Genomic DNA, 20,675 nt, shown 5'->3' on the forward strand with positions numbered 1-20,675 from the left:
ACCTATTGGTTAAATCTAGCCAGTGACTATCATACTGGACAGAATAAGTGACCAGGACTTGGGAATGATCTTTGTTCAGCGAAGAAAACAATTTTTTTTCACAAACTGGCCTGCCTTCAGTACTCTCTCTCGCTGAGCTGTTCCCTGAAGAAAGGCGAATCTCCTTCTTGTTGCTGCTTCTTCAGCACCCTGTATCTAAACTGCTTCCTGGCTCACAGCACTCTGACTAATTATATTAATTGCAAAGAACGCCCTGTTCCCTATTCTTTTCTTTCTCTTAGTTGTTGCCCAGATATGATTTACAAAATACATGGCAGTGTGATTTTTCGACAAGGAACATGACCCCATTTCCTGATGGTACAAATACTAAGATTTTGGGCAAGAGATGCAGGGAGGAAGAACTTTTTTCTGCAATGAATGGAAATGCCCTGGAATTAGCTGTCCTCAAGAGTGATGGAGGGACACTTGAAGGAAATAAATCTGCAGGGGTATAGAAACAAGCTGGAATGGGCGTGGGGGCAGTGGGGAAGAATGGGATTGACTTGATTACTTAAAACCAGCATGGTCTTTGATGGGCTGAATAGACTCTGCCTGTGTCATAATGACTCTGCCTATTTACACAATTCTCAGAAATGTTCATTTTTATACTTTGCTGAATGATTTCACTTAATTTTCAGGTGTGAATTTACCCTAATTTCTGCTGAAAATCACTTTGTAATATAGCTTAGTTTGGTCAGAAACAGACCTCAGAAAAATGTGCATAAATCTTTTGAATTTACAATTTTGCAGCATTGAATATTTCACAGTGCAGATATGCATTCTGCCATTTGAATAAAATTTGTGATAAGAACATAAGAACATAAGAAATAGGAGCAGGAGTAGGCCATCTAGTCCTTCGAGCCTGCCCCGCCATTCAATAAGATCATGGCTGATCTGAAGTGGATCAGTTCCACTTTCCTGCTTTCTCTCCATAACCCTTAATTCCCCTGTCTATCAGAAACCAATCTACCCGTGACTTAAATATATTTAGCGAGGCAGCCTCCACCACTTCAAGGGGTGGAGAATTCTAGAGATTAACCACCCTTTGAGTGAAGAAGTTCCTCTTCAACTCCATTCTAAACTGCACCCTCCTTATCTTGAGGCTGTGCCCTCTAGTCCTGCTATCTTTTCTAAGCGGGAAGAATCTCTCTACCTCTACCCTATCTATCCCCTTCATTATCTTATACGTCTCTATAAGATTCCCCCCTCAGCCTTCTAAACTCCAACGAGTACAGACCCAGTCTATTTAGTCTCTCTTCATAGTCCAACCCCCTCATCTCCAGTATCAGCCTAGTGAACCTCCTCTGCACTCCCTCCAAGGCCAAAATATCTTTGCGCAAGTATGGCAACCAAAACTGCACACAGTACTCCAGCTGCGGCCTCACCAGTACCCTGTACAGTTGCAGCAAGACCTCCCTGCTTTTATATTCTATCCCCCTCGCTATAAAGGCCAACATTCCATTCGCCTTCTCGATCACCTGCTGCACCTGCAGACTGGGTTTTTGCAACTCGTGCACAAGGACCCCCAGGTCCCTCTGCTGATACTCAGCTGAAATGTACTCACCAATGGGTAAACTGTATCAATGCTTTTGACAGGGAATGGGTAAGTGTGTAAAATAATTTCTATTGCAAGGTCATTAATATTTACTTAGCATACCAAAGAGAATAACCTGACCACCTGATTTAATCTAGAAGTACCAACATCTGACAGAATCCACTTAACTATATATTGTTTACAATTAGATTTTCTTATCAGTAGTTAACATTTACCATATTTGTTGGACTGCTATAGAGGCCAACAACAATATTAAAGCCCACACTTTAGTATCATCCTTTTGGAGTGTCCAGGTCATGTGACTGACATTGCTTTTCAACATCTATTTTGCCGTTAAGCCAATGTCACAGGATTGGTTGAATTTTCCAATTGACCCAAAGCGACAAGGGAATATCCCATAATGCAGCTGAAACCTACCCAATAGTCTGTCAAAATATCTCAATAAAGGGACTACATGTCTGAAGAGATAGGAGAGGCAATGAATGAATACTTTTCTTCAGTGTTTACCAAGGAGGGGACCATGTTTTTGAGAGTGTGATACAGGCTGATAGGCTGGAGGAGGTAGATGTTCTGAAGAAAGATGTATTAGCAATTTTGAAAAACCTGAGGGTTGTTAAGTCCCCTGGGCCAGATGGGATATATCGTAGGATTCTTTGGGAGGCAAGGGATGAGCTTACAGAGCTTTCGGCTTTGATCTTTGGGTCCTCACTGTCCACGGGTATAGTGCCAGAGGACTGGAGAGGTGAATGTTGCTCCTCTGTTCAAGAAAGGAAATAGGAATGACCCTGGTAATTATAGGCCAGTTAATCTTACTTCAGTGGTAAATTAATGGAAAAGGTCCTGAGAGACAGGAAAGATGCAGCTTAATCCAGGATAGTCAGCATGGATTCGTGAAAGGCAAGTCTTGCCTCACAATTTTGATTGAATTCTTTGAGGAGGTAACTAAGTGTTTAGATGAAGGTAGAGCAGTCGATGTCATATACATGGATTTTAATAAGGCGTTTGGTAAGGTTCCCCATGGTAGGCTCATGAAGAAAGTAAGGAGGTGTGGGATAGAAGGAAATTTGGCCGAATAGATAAGTAACTGGCTGTCTCATAGAAGACAGAGGGTGGTGGTGGAGGGAATATTTTCAGACTGGAGGCCAGTTCCCAGCGGTGTACCACAGGGATCAGTGCTGGGTCCTCAGTTATTTGTGATTTTTATCAATGACTTGGAAGAGGGGGCTGAAGGGTGGGTTAGTAAATTTGCTGATGACACCAAGATTGGTGGAGTAGTGGATGAGGTGGAGGGCTCTTAAGGACATAAGAACATAAGAAATAGGAGCAGGAGTAGGCCATCTAGCCCTTCGAGCCTGCCCCGCCATTCAATAAGATCATGGCTGATCTGTCGCTGCTCAGTTCCACATTCCCACCCTCTCCCCATAACCCTTAATCCCCTCTCTTATCAAAAACCCATCAACCCGCGTCTTAAAAATATTTAGCGAGGCAGCCTCCACCACTTCAACGGGCAGAGAATTCCAGAGATTCACCACCCTTTGAGTGAAGAAGTTCCTCCTCAACTCCGTTCTAAACCGCCTCCCCCTTATCTTGAGGCTGTGCCCCCTAGTCCTACTGTCCTTTTTTGAGCGGGAAGAGTCTCTCCACCTCTATCCTGTCCATCCCATTCATCATCTTATACGTCTCAATGAGATCTCCCCTCATTCTTCTAAACTCTAACGAGTACAAGCCTAGTTTATTCAGCCTCTCCTCATAGCTCAATCCCCTCAACTCCGGTATCAGCCTAGTAAACCTCCTCTGCACTCCCTCCAGGACCAAAATATCCTTGCGCAGGTGCGGCGCCCAAAACTGCACACAGTACTCCAGCTGCGGCCTCACCAATGCCCTATACAGCTGCAGCAAGACCTCCCTACTTTTATATTCAATCCCCCTCGCTATGAAGGCCTCGCTCTTGCAGGCTGCAAAGAGACATTGATAGGATGCAGAGCTGGGCAGAAAAGTGGCAGATGGAGTTTAACCCTGATAAGTGAGGTGATTCATTTTGGTAGAATAAATTTGAATGGGGGTTACAGGGTCAATGGCAGGGTTCTGAGGAATGTGGAGGAACAGAGAGATCTTGGGGGTTTATATCCACAAATCTCTGAAGGTTGCCACTCAAGTGGATAGAGCCGTGAAGAAGGCTTATAGTGTGTTAGCGTTTATTCAGTAAAAAGTCTGACAACACCAGGTTTAAGTCCAACCGATTTATTTGATAGTAAACTCACTAGCTTTCAGGGTTAATCCCTTCATCAGGTGAATGGAGAGTTCTGGCCTCAGACAGAGCATATAAAGCACAGACAGTTTACAGATTACTGATTAGAATGCGAATCTTTACACCTAACCTGCTGTTCAAGTCTTAAAGTGGCCGACAATGTGAGTGGAAGGAGCACTGATCACACGTTAGAGAGATGTGTATTGTCTCCAGACAGTACACTGCTGATAGCAGAGACTGATAGCCAAGTTCCGCACACGAGGACGGTCTCAACAAGGATCTTGGGCTCATGTTGCACAATCTGTAACCCCTGTGACTTGCCTGGGTTTGCAAAACCTCATGTACTGTACTGTCTGGAGACAACACACATCTCTGTAACCTGTGATCAGTGCTCCTTCCACACACATTGTCAGCCACTTTAAGACTTGAACAGCAGGTTAGGTGTAAAGATTCGCATTCTAATCAGTAATCTGTAAACTGTCTGTGCTTTATATGCTCTGTCTGAGGCCAGAACTCTCCATTCACCTGACGAAGGGACTAACCCTGAAAGCTAGTGAGTTTACTATCAAATAAATCGGTTGGACTTAAACCTGGTGTTGTCAGACTTTTTACTGTGTTTACCCCAGTCCAACACCGGCACATCCACATCATGACTATTAGCGTTTATTAACAGGGAGTTTGAGTTTAAGAGCCGTGGGGTTATGCTGCAACTGTACAGGACCTTGGTGAGACCACATTTGGAATATTGTGTTCAGTTCTGGTCACCTCACTATAAGAAGGATGTGGAAGCATTGGAGAGAGTGCAGAGGAGATTTACCAGGATGCTGCCTGGTTTGGAGGGTAGGTCTTATGAGGAAAGGTTGAGGGAGCTGGGGCTTTTCTCTTTGGAGCGGAGGAGGATGAGAGGCGACTTAATAGAGGTTTATAAGATGATGAGAGGGATCGATAGAGTGGACATTCAGAGACTATTTCCTCAGGTGGATGTAGCTGTTATTAGGGGGCATAACTATAAGGTTCATGGTGGGAGATATAGGACGGATGTCCGAGGTAGTTCCTTTACTCAAAGAGTGGTTGGGGTGTGGAATGCACCACCTGCTGTGATAGTGGAGTCAGACCCTTTAGGAAGTTTCAAGCGGTTATAAGAACATAAGAAATAGGAGCAGGAGTAGGCCATCTAGCTCTTCGAGCCTGCCCTGCCATTCAATAAGATCATGGCTGATCTGAAGTGGATCAGTTCCACTTTCCCGCCCTCTCCCCATAACCCTTAATTCCCTTGCCTATCAGAAACCTATCTACCCGTGACTTAAATATATTCAATGGGGTAGCCTCCATCACTTCAATGGGCAGAGAATTTGAGTGGAGAAGTTCCTCCTCAACTCTGTTCTAAACTGCTCCCCCCCCCTTATTTTGAGGCTGTACCCTCTATTACTGGATAGGCACAAGGAGCACACCAGAATGATAGGGAGTGGGATAGCTTGATCTTGTGTTCAGACAAAGCTCGGCACAACATCGAGGACCGAAGGGCCTGTACTGTGCTGTATTGTTCAATGTTTATGAATATATAAAACCCATCATAAATCTATGCCATGTTATTCTTGTGCCAATAATGTGATAAAAGCAAAAGAATATCACAGAATTGTTGACATTCCAGATGGAATATCTCAATATTTAGATCCTTTCACTTGAATGAGATGAAAAACAGAAAAGGAATAATAAATAACCTTTCTCCAATTTTGTTTCTTCTCTACTGTGACATCATGAGGTGACCCATTAGTAGAGACACCACATTGGACCTCAATGACAAAGGTGAATCCCAGCAATAAAGCAGTAACTGATTATTTATGTGGTTACAATTATTACACCATTCAACTGGCTTCTTGTTATATATTTCAATGGTTGCCTGCTTGCTTTAAGAGCTGGTCACTTGATTTGATGCTGATGTCATTGAGATGTTTCCCAGGCTCCTATTTTAGTTTCTACTCTGTACAGGCAACAGCTCCTCAATAAATCTGTTGTTGTTATTTTGAATCTATCTCTGCAGACCTCATGTGTTTCTTTTTATGAAAACTCCACAGCCCCTAACATTGTTGGGACATTAAAAAATGAAAATTGATGATGGTTAGAGATTTTGTTTTATCGAGGATATGTAGAAAAGATCAATCAATTTTGTTTCCTTTTTTTGTTCAATAGTTTTACATGTCTGGTACAAAAGGTGATGATTTGTTTTGTACCTTCCTCCTTGGACCAACAGTTACCTTACCACACACTTGGACTCCCTGGCAAAATGTTATACACACCTGGCTTAACTGTGCTAACCAAATGTCCAATGTTCCAGCTCTTTTCTGGTTTCAAACAGATTTCTGCCAAAGCGCTAATTGTGCTATCTGCACACCCCAATCCCTGAGGCAGTGAGATACTAAACAGATTGTGGAATATTTAAACTAGGAGAATATAATGTTAAGATAAAGGAAAAATGGAGAGAGCAAATCAGAAAGAAAAACAGATTACAGAGAGAATAGAAGTAAAGTTTTGGGATTAGACAAATCCACATAAAATTTTTATCACTTATTCGTTAAAGAAAATCCCAAATTTCTGAACTATTAATTTCAGTGTTGTGCTATCTCATTACAGACCATAATAATATAAGGCTTTTTTGAAGATATTTCTTTCTGGTCACCTAGTAGACACCTCAGTCACATTTCACCACATCCTGTGTTGGAACTTGACCACTTTGGGATCAATATGGAAAATGCAATGTGAAAATTGTCTCAGTGGATGTTAGCTGGTGACCCTTAGTAAAAGGTGACTGTTCATTGGTGAACTAAAAATGACTGTTAAATACAGTATGGTGTTGTTAGATGTGAACAACAGATTTTTGTTTCTTTTAGATAGAGTTTGAAGCCCAAAGTTTACTCTTTAATGTGTATGTTGTATTGAAACAATTGACATCACTCGACTTCTGCTTATGCAGAAAAACTGAGAGCCTTTACAGCAAAAACTTTTTGCATCCTATTGTTGCTATGTGCCAACCACAATGCAACAGATTAAAACAAAATAAATTAACTTGGCAAAACCATTACTCATTTAGCAGTTTTGTACAGTTAGAATTTTGCAGAACGTTATTACTATTATAACAAGATTTGATCGGCGGCATGGTAGCACGGTGGTTAGCACTACTGCTTCACAGCTCCAGGGACCTGGGTTCAATTCTTGGCTTAGGTCACTGTCTGTGTAGAGTTTGCACATTCTCCTTGAGTCTGCGTGGGTTTCCTCCAGATGCTCCAGTTTCCTCCCACAGTCCAAAAATGTGTGGGTTTGGTTTGATTGGCTATCTAAAATTGTCCTGACATGCGTAGGGCAGAGGGATTAGTGGGTAAAATATGTGGGGATATGGGGGTAGGGCCTCGGTGGGATTGTGGTTGGTGCAGGGCCAAATGGCCTCTTTCTGAACTGTAGGGATTCTATGATTTCTATGATTGATGTCAGGAAATGATTCTGAACCAGCGGAAACATTATTAGCTCAGGATACACCAAATTAATTAGCGTCTGAGGAATCAGAACCATGGGTGTGAAGGAACGAATGTTGATGAATGTATTAATCCATTTACTAATTACCGACAATCAATCCATTATGAATATATTGAATTAAACTGATCTTACCTGTGATTGTATTTCAATGTTTGGCCATTCTTTGTCCAGCTAATGTCAGGTTTTGGGTTTCCCCCTGCTTCACACTTCAACACCAATTTATTGGTCCAGTCTGTCAGCAATATTGTGTGGCCCACATCAGCAATGATGTCCGTTGACAGAAACAACTCTTTGTCAATGGGCCTTTGCAGTATTCTTGGTGCCTTGATTGCCTCTTTAGGTGGATGAATAGCTTCCTTAGAACCAGACCATTCCAATGAGGATAATTTTGATAGTCCAGTGGTGGGAATTTTATGGAAAGAAGGCTTCACTGAACTTGTATCCGAGAGTCTCTCTCCATGCTTCTGTTTGGATTTAGTGGCATTCTTAGAAATCTCAGCAACTAACTGGCTAATAACATAAGTAGCAAAGACATCTTTCAGATCATCAGTCTGTTGCTGTATGGCCTTACTAATTTCATCCAGTCTTGCCTGATCTATTTCAAATGTTAAAGGAATGATAGATTCCATGCTAGCATCCTCTACAGAAGTGAAGTCTTTTTCTGTGGACGCCTGTGACTCTCTTGAATCGAGGCTATCTCGAGACCAACCTTTTATCTCCAGTAGCTTCAGAATAATTGCATCATACTGACCATGATGGTTTATAAAGAATTGATTTTTTGCCGCTTTGCTACCATTCACCCTTAAACCCGATAGATAGTCATCCTTCAGATGGAGTGCTTCATTTGAGATCCCATTTCCAATGCCTGCTTCCTGTTTACTGGATGATGATTCAATCAGTTTATTGTTTTGTCCAATGATATTAATCTCAAAATTATCACGCACAAATCCCGCTACACATGTATAGGTGCCAATATGTACTGGCTTTAGGTGGTTTATTTTGATATAACCAAACTGAGTGACAGTGACATGGGAAGAGCTTGACAACTGTTCCCCATCTTTCTCCCACATTATCATGGATTTCCGGAATCTTCTCACAGGACACCTGATGACCACTGATGTTTTGGGAAGCAGGTATGCCTGGCCGCCAGTGGCAAACTGCAGTTTCCTTTCTTTCTTTAATTGAACATATACTTTGCGAACACCCAATATATGAGGTCCTTGGTGATATGGAGATTTGAGTTCCTTTCTGTTCAATTCTATGTATAAAAAAAATTCAAAGCAAATTGAACATGAGCAGACTTTTCTTGTCTAAAGCTTTACTGGTTTGAATATCCCAGCCACCAGGTGACTGCACATGACCCCGCAACAGGAAACGTATCTAAATGTACCTAAAGGCAAATGAGGAGAATGGATCAGACACAGAGCAAATCGAAGCTTTTGCTGATCTGTGGCAATGGGGTGCTTTACTTCCTGAAAAAGATGACAGGCTCCAAATACTGAATTTTTAGAAGAAGGAGGCAGATCTCCACACTCAGAATCCTGCAGTGTCACCCACCACCAACCAAAAATAAGAAATTACTAAGTTTTGTTTTCTAAAAACGCTTTCCTATGGATTGGTGATTTGTGATTGGTTGATTCCAATGTAGTTGTGATCATTATCCCTCTTCTCATAAAATCAAATTACTGCAGATGCTGGAATCCGAAACCAAAAGAAAGAAAGAGTTGATGTTTCAAGTCCAGATGACCCTTTGTCAGGGCTTTGAAAAATGGTCATCCAGATTTGAAATCTCAGCTCTTTTCTCTCCTTACAGATGCTGCCAGACCTGCTGAGATTTTCCAGTGTTTTTTCTTTTGGGCATCTGCTGCAGCGCTGGGCCTGGAGTCCAGAAATGGGACAACATTCTAGCCCACCCTGTTGGAGAAATGGCGTTAGATTCAAAGAGACAAGCGTGACTGCAAAAACACTTGTACACACAGGATTAACAGACATGTATCAATAATCAGACATGCAGCAGCACACAGGAACATCAATTATCTTAATAAAATTGATATGTTTGATATCTCCAACTGACAAATCAGAAATTCATATCAATGGTGATCACAGAATACCTAATGACTCAGAATATCCTGAAAGATTGGAAGCAGAGGTGAGTTCAGAGTAAATAAGGATTATAAAACGACATTTGTTGTAAAAATTGAAGTATTTTTAAAATCAGAATATGGAAAGATAAATGCTGAGGTTTGTTTATGTTCACTTGAAACAAAAAAAAAGAAACATTTTGGACTTTTATCTTTTCATACACCAAACTACTGTATTGAACTGTCGCGTACTGAGCCATACGTACAGAACTGTCACATACAGAACCGTCACGTCATAAGAACATAAGAAATAGGAGCAGGAGTAGGCCATCTAGCCCCTCGAGCCTGCCCTGCCATTCAATAAGATCATGGCTGATCTGAAGTGGATCAGTTCCACTTTTCCGCTTTCTCCCCATAACCCTTAATTTCCTTATCAATCAGAAATCTATCTACAGAACCATCACATACAGAGCCGTCATGCACAGACCCATCGCGTACAGAGCCGTGTACAGAACTGTCACGTGCAGAGCTGTCAGGTCATAAGAACATAAGAAATAGGAGCAGGAGTCGGCCATCTAGCCCCTCAAGCCTGTCCCGCCATTCAATAAGATCATGGCTGATCTGAAGTGGATCAGTTCCACTTTCCCGCTTGCTCCCCATAACCCTTAATTCCTCTGTCTATCAGAAACCTATCTACAGAGTCATCACGTACAGAGCCGTCGCGTACAGAGCCGTCGCGTACAGAGCCGTCGCGTACAGAGCCGTCGCGTACAGAGCCGTCACGTATGAAACTGTCTCAGAAACATCGTTGTATTTTAAACCTGAAAATAACAAATTGCTAATTTCTCTAATTTCAGTTTATCGATTTGAAAGCAATATTGAAATTATTCTGAATGGTAAAACAGGAGATTGTTAAACTTACTGGCACAGGGTGGGAAGGAGCAGGGTCTAAGCAATGGTGGGCGAGGTAGGCTGGAACAATTAGAGTTGTTTAACATGATGGGAATGCCATCTCCGCCCATTTTTCTGCAAATCACGTCCCGTCTCTGTGAACCTTCCCCACATGTTGTGGAACACTGTCACATGGATAAAGAGCAGTCCTCAGTTACAACAACAATTACAACTGAAAGCCTGTGCTCTTCAGAATCAATTTGCAAGCTGCAGTTATTGCATCAAGGCTGCTACAATGAACAATGATGATAAAAAATAACATTAAATCACAGATTCAAATAAGTTCTAAAAATCTTAACCCCAAGAGTTCTGCTGGCATGGGATCACCCTACTGGAACTCGGAATGTCAATGGGAAGGCATTTCTAGAATCTTTGCATCCCATCCATCTGTGTATCTGCATCGATATCCAACCATCTCTTCTTCAAACTACAGTCATGTGGAACAATGGCATTCAAATCTTGTCTATTTTCCCATGCTGTTTTTAATTGATTTGATTTATTATTGTCACATGTATTAGTACATAGTGAAAGGTATTGTTTCTTGGATGCTATACAGACAAAGCATACCATTCACAGAGAAGGAAAGAAGAGGGTGCAGAACGTAGTGTTACAGTCATAGTTAGGGTATGGTGAAAGATCAACTTAGTGCGAGGTAGGTCCATTCAAAAGTCTGACAGCAGCAGGGAAGAAGCTGTTCTTGAGTCAGTTGGCATGTATCCTCAGACTTTGGGTCTTCTTCCTGACAGAAGAAGGTGGAAGAGAGAATGACCAGGGTGCGTGGGGTCCTTAATTATACTGGCTGCTTTGCCGAGGCAGTGGAAGTGTAGACAAAGTCAATGGATGGGAGGCTGGTGGATTGGACTACATTCACAACCTTTTGTAATTTCTTGCAGTCTTGGGTAGAGCAGGAGCCCAGACCAAGTTGTGATACAACCAGAAAGAATGCTTTTTATGGGGCATCTGTAAAAGTTGATGAACGTCATACCTGACATGCCAAATTTGCTTAATCTTCTGAGAAAGTGGAAATGTTTGTGGGTTTTCTTAACTATTGTATAGGCTTGGGGGACCAAGAAAGGTTGTTGGTGATCTGGACATCTAAAAACTTGAGGCTTTCGACCATTTTTACTTTGTCCCCATTAGTGTACTCGGGGGCACGTTCTCCTTTACACTTCCTGAAGTCGATGACAATCTTCTTTGTTTTGTTGACACTGAGGGAGAGATTATTGTTGCTGCACCAGTTCACTAGATTTTCTATCTCATTCCTGTACCCTGTCTCGTCACTGTTTGAGATCCGACCCACTACGGTGGTGTCATCAGCAAACTTGAAAATCGAATTGGAGGGGAATTTGGCCACACAGTCATTGATGTGTAAGGAGTATAGTAGGGGGCTGAGAACACAGCCTTGTGGGGCACCGGTGTTGAGGCTGATCGTGGAGGAAGTGTTGTTGCCGATCCTTACTGATTGTGGTCTGTGGATTAGGAAGTTTTGGATCCAGTCACAGAGGGAGGAGCCAAGGTCCAGGCCACAGAGTTTGAAGATGAATTTCATAGGAATAATCGTGTTGAAGGATGAGCTGTAGTCAGTAAATAGAAATCTGACGTAAGTGTCTTTGTTGCATATGTGTTCCAGGGTTGAATGCAGGGCCAGACATTTGCTGTGGACCTGTTGTGACGGAAGGTGAACTGTAGTGAATCCAGGCAATCCGGGAGACTGGAATTGATTTGTGCCAAGACGAACCTTTCGAAGCACTTCATACTGATGGATGTCAGAGCCACAGGGTGATAATTATTAAGGCACACTGACTGACTATTCTTTGGTACTGGGATGATGGTTGTCTTCTTGAAGCAGATTTTATTGTAAATTACTGAAAGCTAAGCCTGTACAAACCTATTCCTAAGAAATAATTTTAACTGTTAGCAAACAGTTACTAAAAGAGAAATGTACATGTTGAAGTAATGATTTAAATCATATTTTCAAATCTCTCAAGGAACCCGAGTGATTAGTTGATCATTGCTTTCCAATTATTACTGTCAGTTGTACCTGAGCCTCTTATAACAATGAGAATAAAAACTTAAAATAATTGAATGTTCTGGGGTAAAAACAGGACCAACATCATCTCAAATATAAACAAACTGTTTCAAGTCTTCACAGAATTGTGGATCAGTTACTTTAGGAATATATATGGACCAAATGGCCTCCTTCTGCACTGTAGGGACTCTATGGTACATTTATAAAATACATTTGATAACAATATGAAATAGGGTAGAAAATACAATCATATTATAAAATATCTGAATCTCAGCGAGAATAGTTCTGAACAATCTAATTAACAGAGCAAATATGGCCAGATCTTAACATGATAATGGTTAATTTATAACCTTTCATAAAGCTGTCTTCTCCCTGCGTGGCTCCGTTTATAGTCCTTCTTGCTTCTGAATCAGAGGTCATGAGTTTTAGTCCCATTCCAAAGATCTGAGCATTAAATCTAGGCCACCACTCTAATGCCTTAGAAAGGAGGTGCTGTCTTTCAATTCAGATGTTAAACCGAGATCCCCATTTGTCTTCTCAGGTCGGTGCACCAGATCCCCTGGTGCTATCTGAAGAGCAGGGAAGTTCTTTCTGGTAACTTGACCAATAATTATTTCCTAACCAACATACCCACACTGATTATCTGGCCATTATCTTGTTGCCTCCTCTCCCTCCAAATTGGACACCAGCGTTTACCTTTGAATGCCTTGGTCTCCACACAGGACAACACTGACAGCCTCTCCTTCCACCTTCAGAGTCCTTCTGTTCCTTTCAGCTTCTTCACTCCCTCTTTGAATAATGCAATGATATCTGCACTGAGCTGCTGGGTTTGCCATGTTATACAAGTCTAAATATAATCACTGTACTAACCTCCGCTTCTCAGATAGTTATATTTCACCTGTAAGCTCACTCTGTATAACTGTATACAATGATAACTGTAACCTATTCTCCATCCTGGTGACTCTTTTCAATGACAAGACAGGTTTGTATTTATTTTTACTTGGCATAGGAACATAGAAAATAGGTGCAAGAGTAGGCCATTCAGCCCTTCAAGCTTGTACCACAGTATAATCATGGCTGATCATGCATTTTCAGTATCCCATTCCTACTTTCTCTCCATACCCCTTGATCCCTTTAGCCACAATGGCCATGTCCAGCTCCCTCTTGACCATACCTAACAAACCGGCCCCAACAGTTTTTTGTGGGAGAGAATTCCACAGGTTCACAACTCTCTGAGTGAAGAAGTTCTTCCTCAGCTCAGTCCTGAATGGCTTATTGCTTAATCTTATCATGATTCTAAATCAGAACCTTAACTTTGGTCTAATATTTATAATAGTGAGATGATCCTACCTGTAGCCACTCGGAGGCCAACCATTCAGTTGGGCAGTCTACATCCCCACAGACTCGATGAACATTTGGTTTAGGATTGAGACACAGATCTTCTGCCACATCCACAAAACTCCCATCAGCTATTCTCTGTTTGCAGAAGGCCAGTCGACTCTGTACACCACCTCCACAGCTCTGTGAACACTTCCAGATTAAAATAAGTTATTTTGCAAATATTGCAGCAGAAGAAACATTTCTCTGGAGATTTTACATTTCATCTCCATCATTGTCTGATATTAGAAAGGTAAGCACAGTTGGACTTGGGCAGGGCTGGGCACAGATTCATGCTGTACTCCGTAAGATAGGTTTCTCTGATAAATTCCAGACAAATGAAAATCTCCACATTGAAATTAGCAATATTCCTTTTGTTACTGTACAAAATGAACACATTCAGATAATGAGCAGCAGCCTTCAAAATCGCAAACAAAATTATAGATGCCATTCCTCAGGTGTACAGCCCACCAACTGGTCAATCTGTCCAAGTATTAGATAAAACTAAAACCACAACAAATGCCTTCAAAATAGTGACTAAATTCCATCTGTCTGAACTGGTTCAGTTTTGTCCATGTTCCAATTGCACTTCACCAGGCGTTTCCATACACCTCTGCAAAGATATAGGTGATTAAACAAAATATATCTGAAATATATTACATGTATTTGCACATACAAAATATTTCCACTTTAAATTTTTTACCCCATTTTTATAATAGAAACCTCCAATATAAACTTCTCAAACACAGTGACACCTCCCTCCAGTACTGCTACCATTTAGCATTTCAGTTTCAGTGCCTGTACCACAGAGAAATCTCAATGTTCCAGCAAACCATCCTCTTCTACTGTTGCAATAATGAGGGAAAAACACTAAACTGCATTGAGAAATATTGAATTCTGAATGAGATCTGTACATTTTTAAAATGCGATGGGTAGAAGTCCAAGTTGGGCCTGGGCACCTCACAGGGTGAGGGAGGGGGTAGAACCGAGGAACCGACTTCCTCCTGAGGATGTTAGCTTTTTCCCTCTGGGTTGCTGCCCTCCTGCACAGTCTGGTGTAGACAGCTGGGCTGGAGAGAGTGATGTGAGTGCGCTGGACTGGGATTTAAATATGGCACTGGGACTTTCAAACCCACCAGTTGAGGGTGGGCAGATGAATGAGCTTCGGACTTGCCAGGGGAGGTGGAGAGGAACTCACCTGCACATAACTAATAAGATTCCAAATGCAGAATCTGGCATGCGTTCCTGCCATTCTGGTCAATGGAGCCACCCACCACCACACTTAGGGCCCGATTTTACCAAACATTCGCACCCAAAAACGGGCACAAAATCACAGTAAGTTCGGGCGTTGGGACTTTAATGCGATCCGCACCCAAATCCAAGCAGATTGTGGCTTTACCGACACCCGATTCGGGCATGGATCCAGTCTGTGCCCCAGTCGAGCAGCCCGATGATTTAAATGCATTAGCAGCATTGAAATCAATTTAATGAACCGTCTGCCCAACTTTACCACTAAATCCCATTTCACTGTCTTCTGGTCTGTTCGGATCCACGCTAGAAGCGACCTGCAAAATAAAAATCCGAAAGCGATTTTTATTTTGCTGGGGAACGTCCAAAGTGGCTTCAGAGCCTGCGATGGTTCCCTGACCCAGATCTTCCTCGGGGGAGGGGGGGGGTTATTCACTATTTGTGTGGAGAGGAGGAAGCCTCACTTTATGAGGCGTTGGTGCTATTACGCTGGTCACTGGGTACCATCATCTCTTGTTTTGTTGGGAGAGAGTGTGTATCTGACTGGAAAGATTTAATCTTTCGGAACGTGATGGCTGGCTCGCCAACTTCCCAAAATGAAGCTCATTAATATTGCGGCCACTCTGGGAGGAGGGACTTGTTCCTCCAGCGGGGAGGTCACCCACAGAGTGGCAGCGAGGGAGGTGTCACTGTGTTTGAGAAGTTTACATTGGACCCCCTGCTCCCATCCCCCACCAGAGATTCATCCACCTCTCCCCATCAATGAGCAATCGGCCCCCCCCCCCCCCCCCCAACCAGACAACAATCAGCCCTTTCACACCCCCGCCCCCCCCCCCCCAGAGGATGATCTGTATCAGGGAGCCACTCTCTCCACCCCCCCCCCAGAGGATGATCTGTGTCAGGGAGCCACTCTCTCCGCACCCCCCCCAGAGGATGATCTGTGTCAGGGAGCCACTATCTCCGCGCACCCCCCCCCAGAGGATGATCTGTATCAGGGAACCACTCTCTCCGCTTTCTGGTTTTTTTTCCTTCCCGACAGGATTGCGTTTTTTCAGATTTTTTTCCGAAATGCGCACGTGCAGTTCAGAGCTCCGATCGTTCCCGCAGCACTAAGCCCCGCCCACAGCGCGGATCGGACCGGAGCCGTCAAAAGGTGTATGGGCGAACTGCAGAGAGGATTCCCAGCTCGGGTCCGTATTACACCCGGATCCAGCCCTTAGAGTCCAAATGGTAAAATCAGGCCCTCAGTCTGAAAAATGGGAGAAATTTGCCTTTCATCTTTAACTCAGGAAAGTCTGGTTAAATTAGCTCCTTTTAAAGCACAGATATTGGGATTGGGAAAAGGTTTCCACCAGGGGAGGAATCTATTTTTTTAGATGAATCCATTTTGCAAGCAGCAGAGGGTGTTGAACAAAACAGGAAGCCAGTTCCACCTTCGCTCGGCTGAACGATGTGGGGGTATACCACCTAAACTGTAACAAATTGAGGCATCTCACCTGGCTTCACAAATCTGGGGAACCCTACCTGGGGACTGGTCATATTGCTACTTCCAAAAGAACTGCAATATTTGTTTATTTCACTATAAATCATTACATCAAGTCTGAACATTGCAAAGTAAAAGGACAGAAAATGATGATTGAATTCCAGTTGCAGACTCGATATGTGTATTTGGGTGGATTGGCGGAAGGTGGGGGATTGAAGGGAAGTGTGTCCCAATTACACCATGTCAGGATTAGACAGACTCACTACACAAACTGCCTGCTGTCCTTTCTTGTATGTTTTAGAAACTCTAAGGAATGAACCAACATTTACCGTCAGTAATTTTACTTTTAAGTATAGCAGAATCTCCCCAGTGGTTTTCAATTATATTAAAACTTCTATTTGGAAATAAAGGGCTCGATTCTCCCATTGCGACCCACAACTTTTCTGGCAGGTTGTGTCGGGAGGTGTGTGTGTGTGTCAGCTGTTTCACAGGTTCCCCGTGAGTGTTTATGACCTGTGCGCATCTCCCAACTGGAAGAAAATGATACCACCAGAAATGTGCAGAAAACCAGCGGGGAGTGAGGTAAGTCATTTGAATGTATTTAACATAGATTTTAAATATGATTCAGGCCCGGAACGGAATTTGCCAGGCCCGATTGAATCTCCCACCCCACCCCATTCCGCCAAGGCTAAGAGTAGCTCCCCACGTTCAGGGAACAAGTGGAAAACCCTGCAGAATGAAGGGGGCAATTCGGGCCCCCCAGGGGATTGGGTGGCAGGGGGGTGGTGCCCCTGTGCGTGGGCATCCTGCCATGCCAGCCTGTGGCCCTGGCACTGCCCAAGGGGCAAAGTGTCCATACCCAGAGGCCACTTTGGCACTGCCCACCAGGCATCAGGCAGTGTCAAGGGGATGGGGTCCAGGGACCGATCAGTGGGGGTTGGGGGGGGGTCCCGCTGCTACTCTGCTTAGGATCGGTCTGGACTGGAGGGAGGCCAGCGATTGGGGTGGGCTAGGGGGTTTGTTAATGCCTGCCTCCGAGGGGTTGTCTGACCCTGAGGGGACAGAGGACAGTGGGCTGGACATCGGGGTGCTCCGGGACAGGGGTGGGAGGGTGGCGGTCAGGGCTGGCCTGGGAATTGTTGTGGGGGCTGTGATCGGCCCGTGGGAGGGTGCTGAATGGGTAGCACTTTGGGGGTTCTGGGCTGGCCCCAGCGATCAAGCTGGTCAGCAAACAGTGAAACTGACAGATCAGGGCCACTGTGCATGTCGCACTATCTGTAACCCCCGTGACTTGCCTGGGTTTGCAAAACCTCACTTACTGTACTGTCTGGAGACAATACACATCTCTTTAAACTGTGATCAGTGCTCCTTCCACTCACATTATCAGCCACTTCAGGTCTTGAACAGCAGGTTAGGTGTAAGGATTCGCATTTTAATCAGTAATCTCTAAACTGTCTGTGCTTTATATGCTCTGTCTGAGGCCAGAACTCTCCATTCACCTGACGAAGAGGCTGTCCCCTCGAAAGCTTGTGAGAATATTATCAAATAAATAGGTTGGACTAAAACCTGGTGTTGTCAGACTTTTTACTGTGCATGCGCAGAGTTCCAGAGCTGTCAGACTCTGGCGTGAATAGGCCCTGCCGTCCATTTTAATGATATTCACTGGGACCTGTGCATTGCACAGAGGGTGGGGATTCAGCTGAAAAGCTGAACTGAAAAAACTGGTATAATCTAGAACAGTTTTCCCACCAATTCAGCACTTTCGGGAGAATTATTTCAGAAACTAGATTAATCTACACAGAAAATTGGAATTGAACCACCTTTCACAATGCCAGTATCAGAATGATTAATCTGAATCAGGCAGTAACTAATCTCCAGGTAGTCAGTCTTCACGCATTCTTTTCATCTTCCCAAACCCACATTAGTAACCTAACAGCATTTTGTTACTGTATGATGCCCACTGCAAAATTCCTCAGCATCTTTCACTCCGCAGTTAGTTTATGGCTATTATCTCTTAGCTAATCCAGATAGTCACTGGCTCAGTCATCACACGTCTTTTAACAATTTAAAAGGCTGTTGCTCTCTCATGGTTAATAAAATAATTCACGCCAGCTTTCTATTGCATCCAGGAGTGTCTCAGTTTTAATCAGCCATGAAAATATCTGATGGGGACAGTGATTGAAACTGTCTGTAAGGGGCTGCAAGATTCCACAGCGACAGCAGAGGATAGACGCTGCAAAATTCTTGCATTACTAAGAAAATTAAAACCTTCAGTGAGTAAGTTCCACAATGAGCAGCAGTTATCATTTGTTTCATTTTGAGGTTTTCCTCTCTCAGTCCCACGTCTTTCACAATATTTAACATTTTACTTAATCACCTGGCGGCCTCGTCATTTCTGACAGATTTGGCTATTTAATGAGGTCAAAGTTGAGTCTGTCACAGGCTACTGAAAATTAAAATGACCTTTTCCAAATGTGATGTTAATTTTTCTCCACATAAGACTTGGCTTGTGTCCACTGTGTGTTTTCATATATTGGAAAGCAGCAAAGTATAATCTGTTTCACTGGAAGTGTTTGTGGCTTCACTGCCTATTTCTACTCAATCCAGAATCTGAAATAACTGATCCAACATCTTTTACCAAATATCCATCTGTAAGGAGTCTTTAGCACCATATTGTTTCAATTGAAAAGGAATGTTTGTTCCAGTATAGCATTGATAATAACTTTAAAATGATGGAGTGTGCTTCAAGTGTGAACATCACTTTAGCCCAAGTGGTCTGATATAGAGTTGGGAATTTTCTACACAACCAATCTGGAAAGAATGAAGGAAAGGACTTGGACTTATATATCTCCTTTCACCAGCTCAGGACAGCTCTAAGAGTGCCACCAGGTAATAAGAACATAAGAACATAAAGAACATAAGAACATAAGAAATAGGAGCAGGAGTAGGCCATCCAGCCCTTCAAGCCTGCCCCGCCATTCAATAAGATCATGGCTGATCTGTCGTGACTCAGTTCCACTTTCCCGCCCTCTCCCCATAACCCTTAATCCCCTCTCTTATCAAAAACCCATCAACCCGCGTCTTAAAAATATTTAGCGAGGCAGCCTCCACCACTTCAACGGGCAGAGAATTCCAGAGATTCACCACCCTTTGAGTGAAGAAGTTCCTCCTCAACTCCGTTCTAAACCGCCTCCCCTTTATCTTGAGGCTGTGCCCCCTAGTCCTATTGTCTTTTTTGAAATACATTTGATGTGTAGTTGCTGTTAGATTATAGGAAACAGCTGCAAATTGTACAGAACAAGATCCCATTCACTGCAATATCCAAATAATCTGTTTTAGTGATTTTTGTTTGAGTACTGTAAGTAGTTTCACAACACCAGGTTAAAGTCCAACAGGTTTATTTGGAACCATGAGCTTTTGGTGTGCTGCTCCTTCTTCAGGTAAGTGGAGAACTGGGTTCACAAACATGACATATATAGACAGAGACACAATTACAAGATAATGGATGGAATATAAGTCTTTACAGCTAATTGAGTCTTTACAAGTGCAGACAATGCGAGTGGAGAGAGGAATAATCATAGGATAAAGAGGTGTGAATTATCTCAAGCCAAGACAGTTTGTAAGATTTTGCAAACCCAGGCAGTATAGTTGGGGTTACAGACAGTGTGATGTGCACAGAAGATCCCGATTGAGGCTGTTCTCATGTTTGCGGAACTTGGCTTTCAGTTTTTTTTGAGGAATCAATAATGTCCAGGACATGAAGGAGACACTACCCTGCCCTTCTTCAAATAGAACTGTGGGATCTTTTACATCCTCTTCAGAAGGGAAATGGGATCTCAATTAATGTCTCAACCAGAGGACGAACAGCAATAATTCTCAACGCAGCCTGGGATTTCTCACTATACTGTTGAGTTTCCTTTCCTTGACGCTGATGGTCACCTTCTAAAATATATTTCCTCAAGGGAGAAGGTCAGAAATTTCACATGGAATCTCTGAATGGAGATCACAATGCAGCTGAATGCCATTGATGGGATTTCTCTGAACTTTGTATTAGCAATTTTGGAAAACCTGAGAGTCGATAAGTCCCCTGGGTCAGGTGGGATATATCCTAGGATTCTTTGGGAGGCAAGGGATGA

General features: G+C 43.1%; 1 protein-coding gene across 1 annotated transcript in view; it reads right to left on the bottom strand.

Moving 5' to 3' along the window:
* The window catches only part of LOC145342826 (ADAMTS-like protein 1), a 451,251-nt gene that overhangs the window by 56,294 nt on the left and 374,282 nt on the right, over positions 1 to 20,675 (bottom strand). Inside the window, exons 18-20 of the mRNA XM_080188292.1 lie at positions 13,782 to 13,961; positions 10,374 to 10,527; positions 7,503 to 8,628 (exon numbers count right to left, since the gene is read on the bottom strand). Of these exons, the coding sequence (XP_080044418.1) occupies positions 7,503 to 8,628; positions 10,374 to 10,527; positions 13,782 to 13,961 (1,460 nt within the window). The remainder of the gene's footprint in view (positions 1 to 7,502; positions 8,629 to 10,373; positions 10,528 to 13,781; positions 13,962 to 20,675) is intronic.

The sequence above is a fragment of the Carcharhinus amblyrhynchos genome, chromosome 5 (genome assembly GCF_965287045.1).
Source record: "Carcharhinus amblyrhynchos chromosome 5, sCarAmb.v2.hapA, whole genome shotgun sequence".
NCBI lineage: Eukaryota > Metazoa > Chordata > Chondrichthyes > Carcharhiniformes > Carcharhinidae > Carcharhinus > Carcharhinus amblyrhynchos.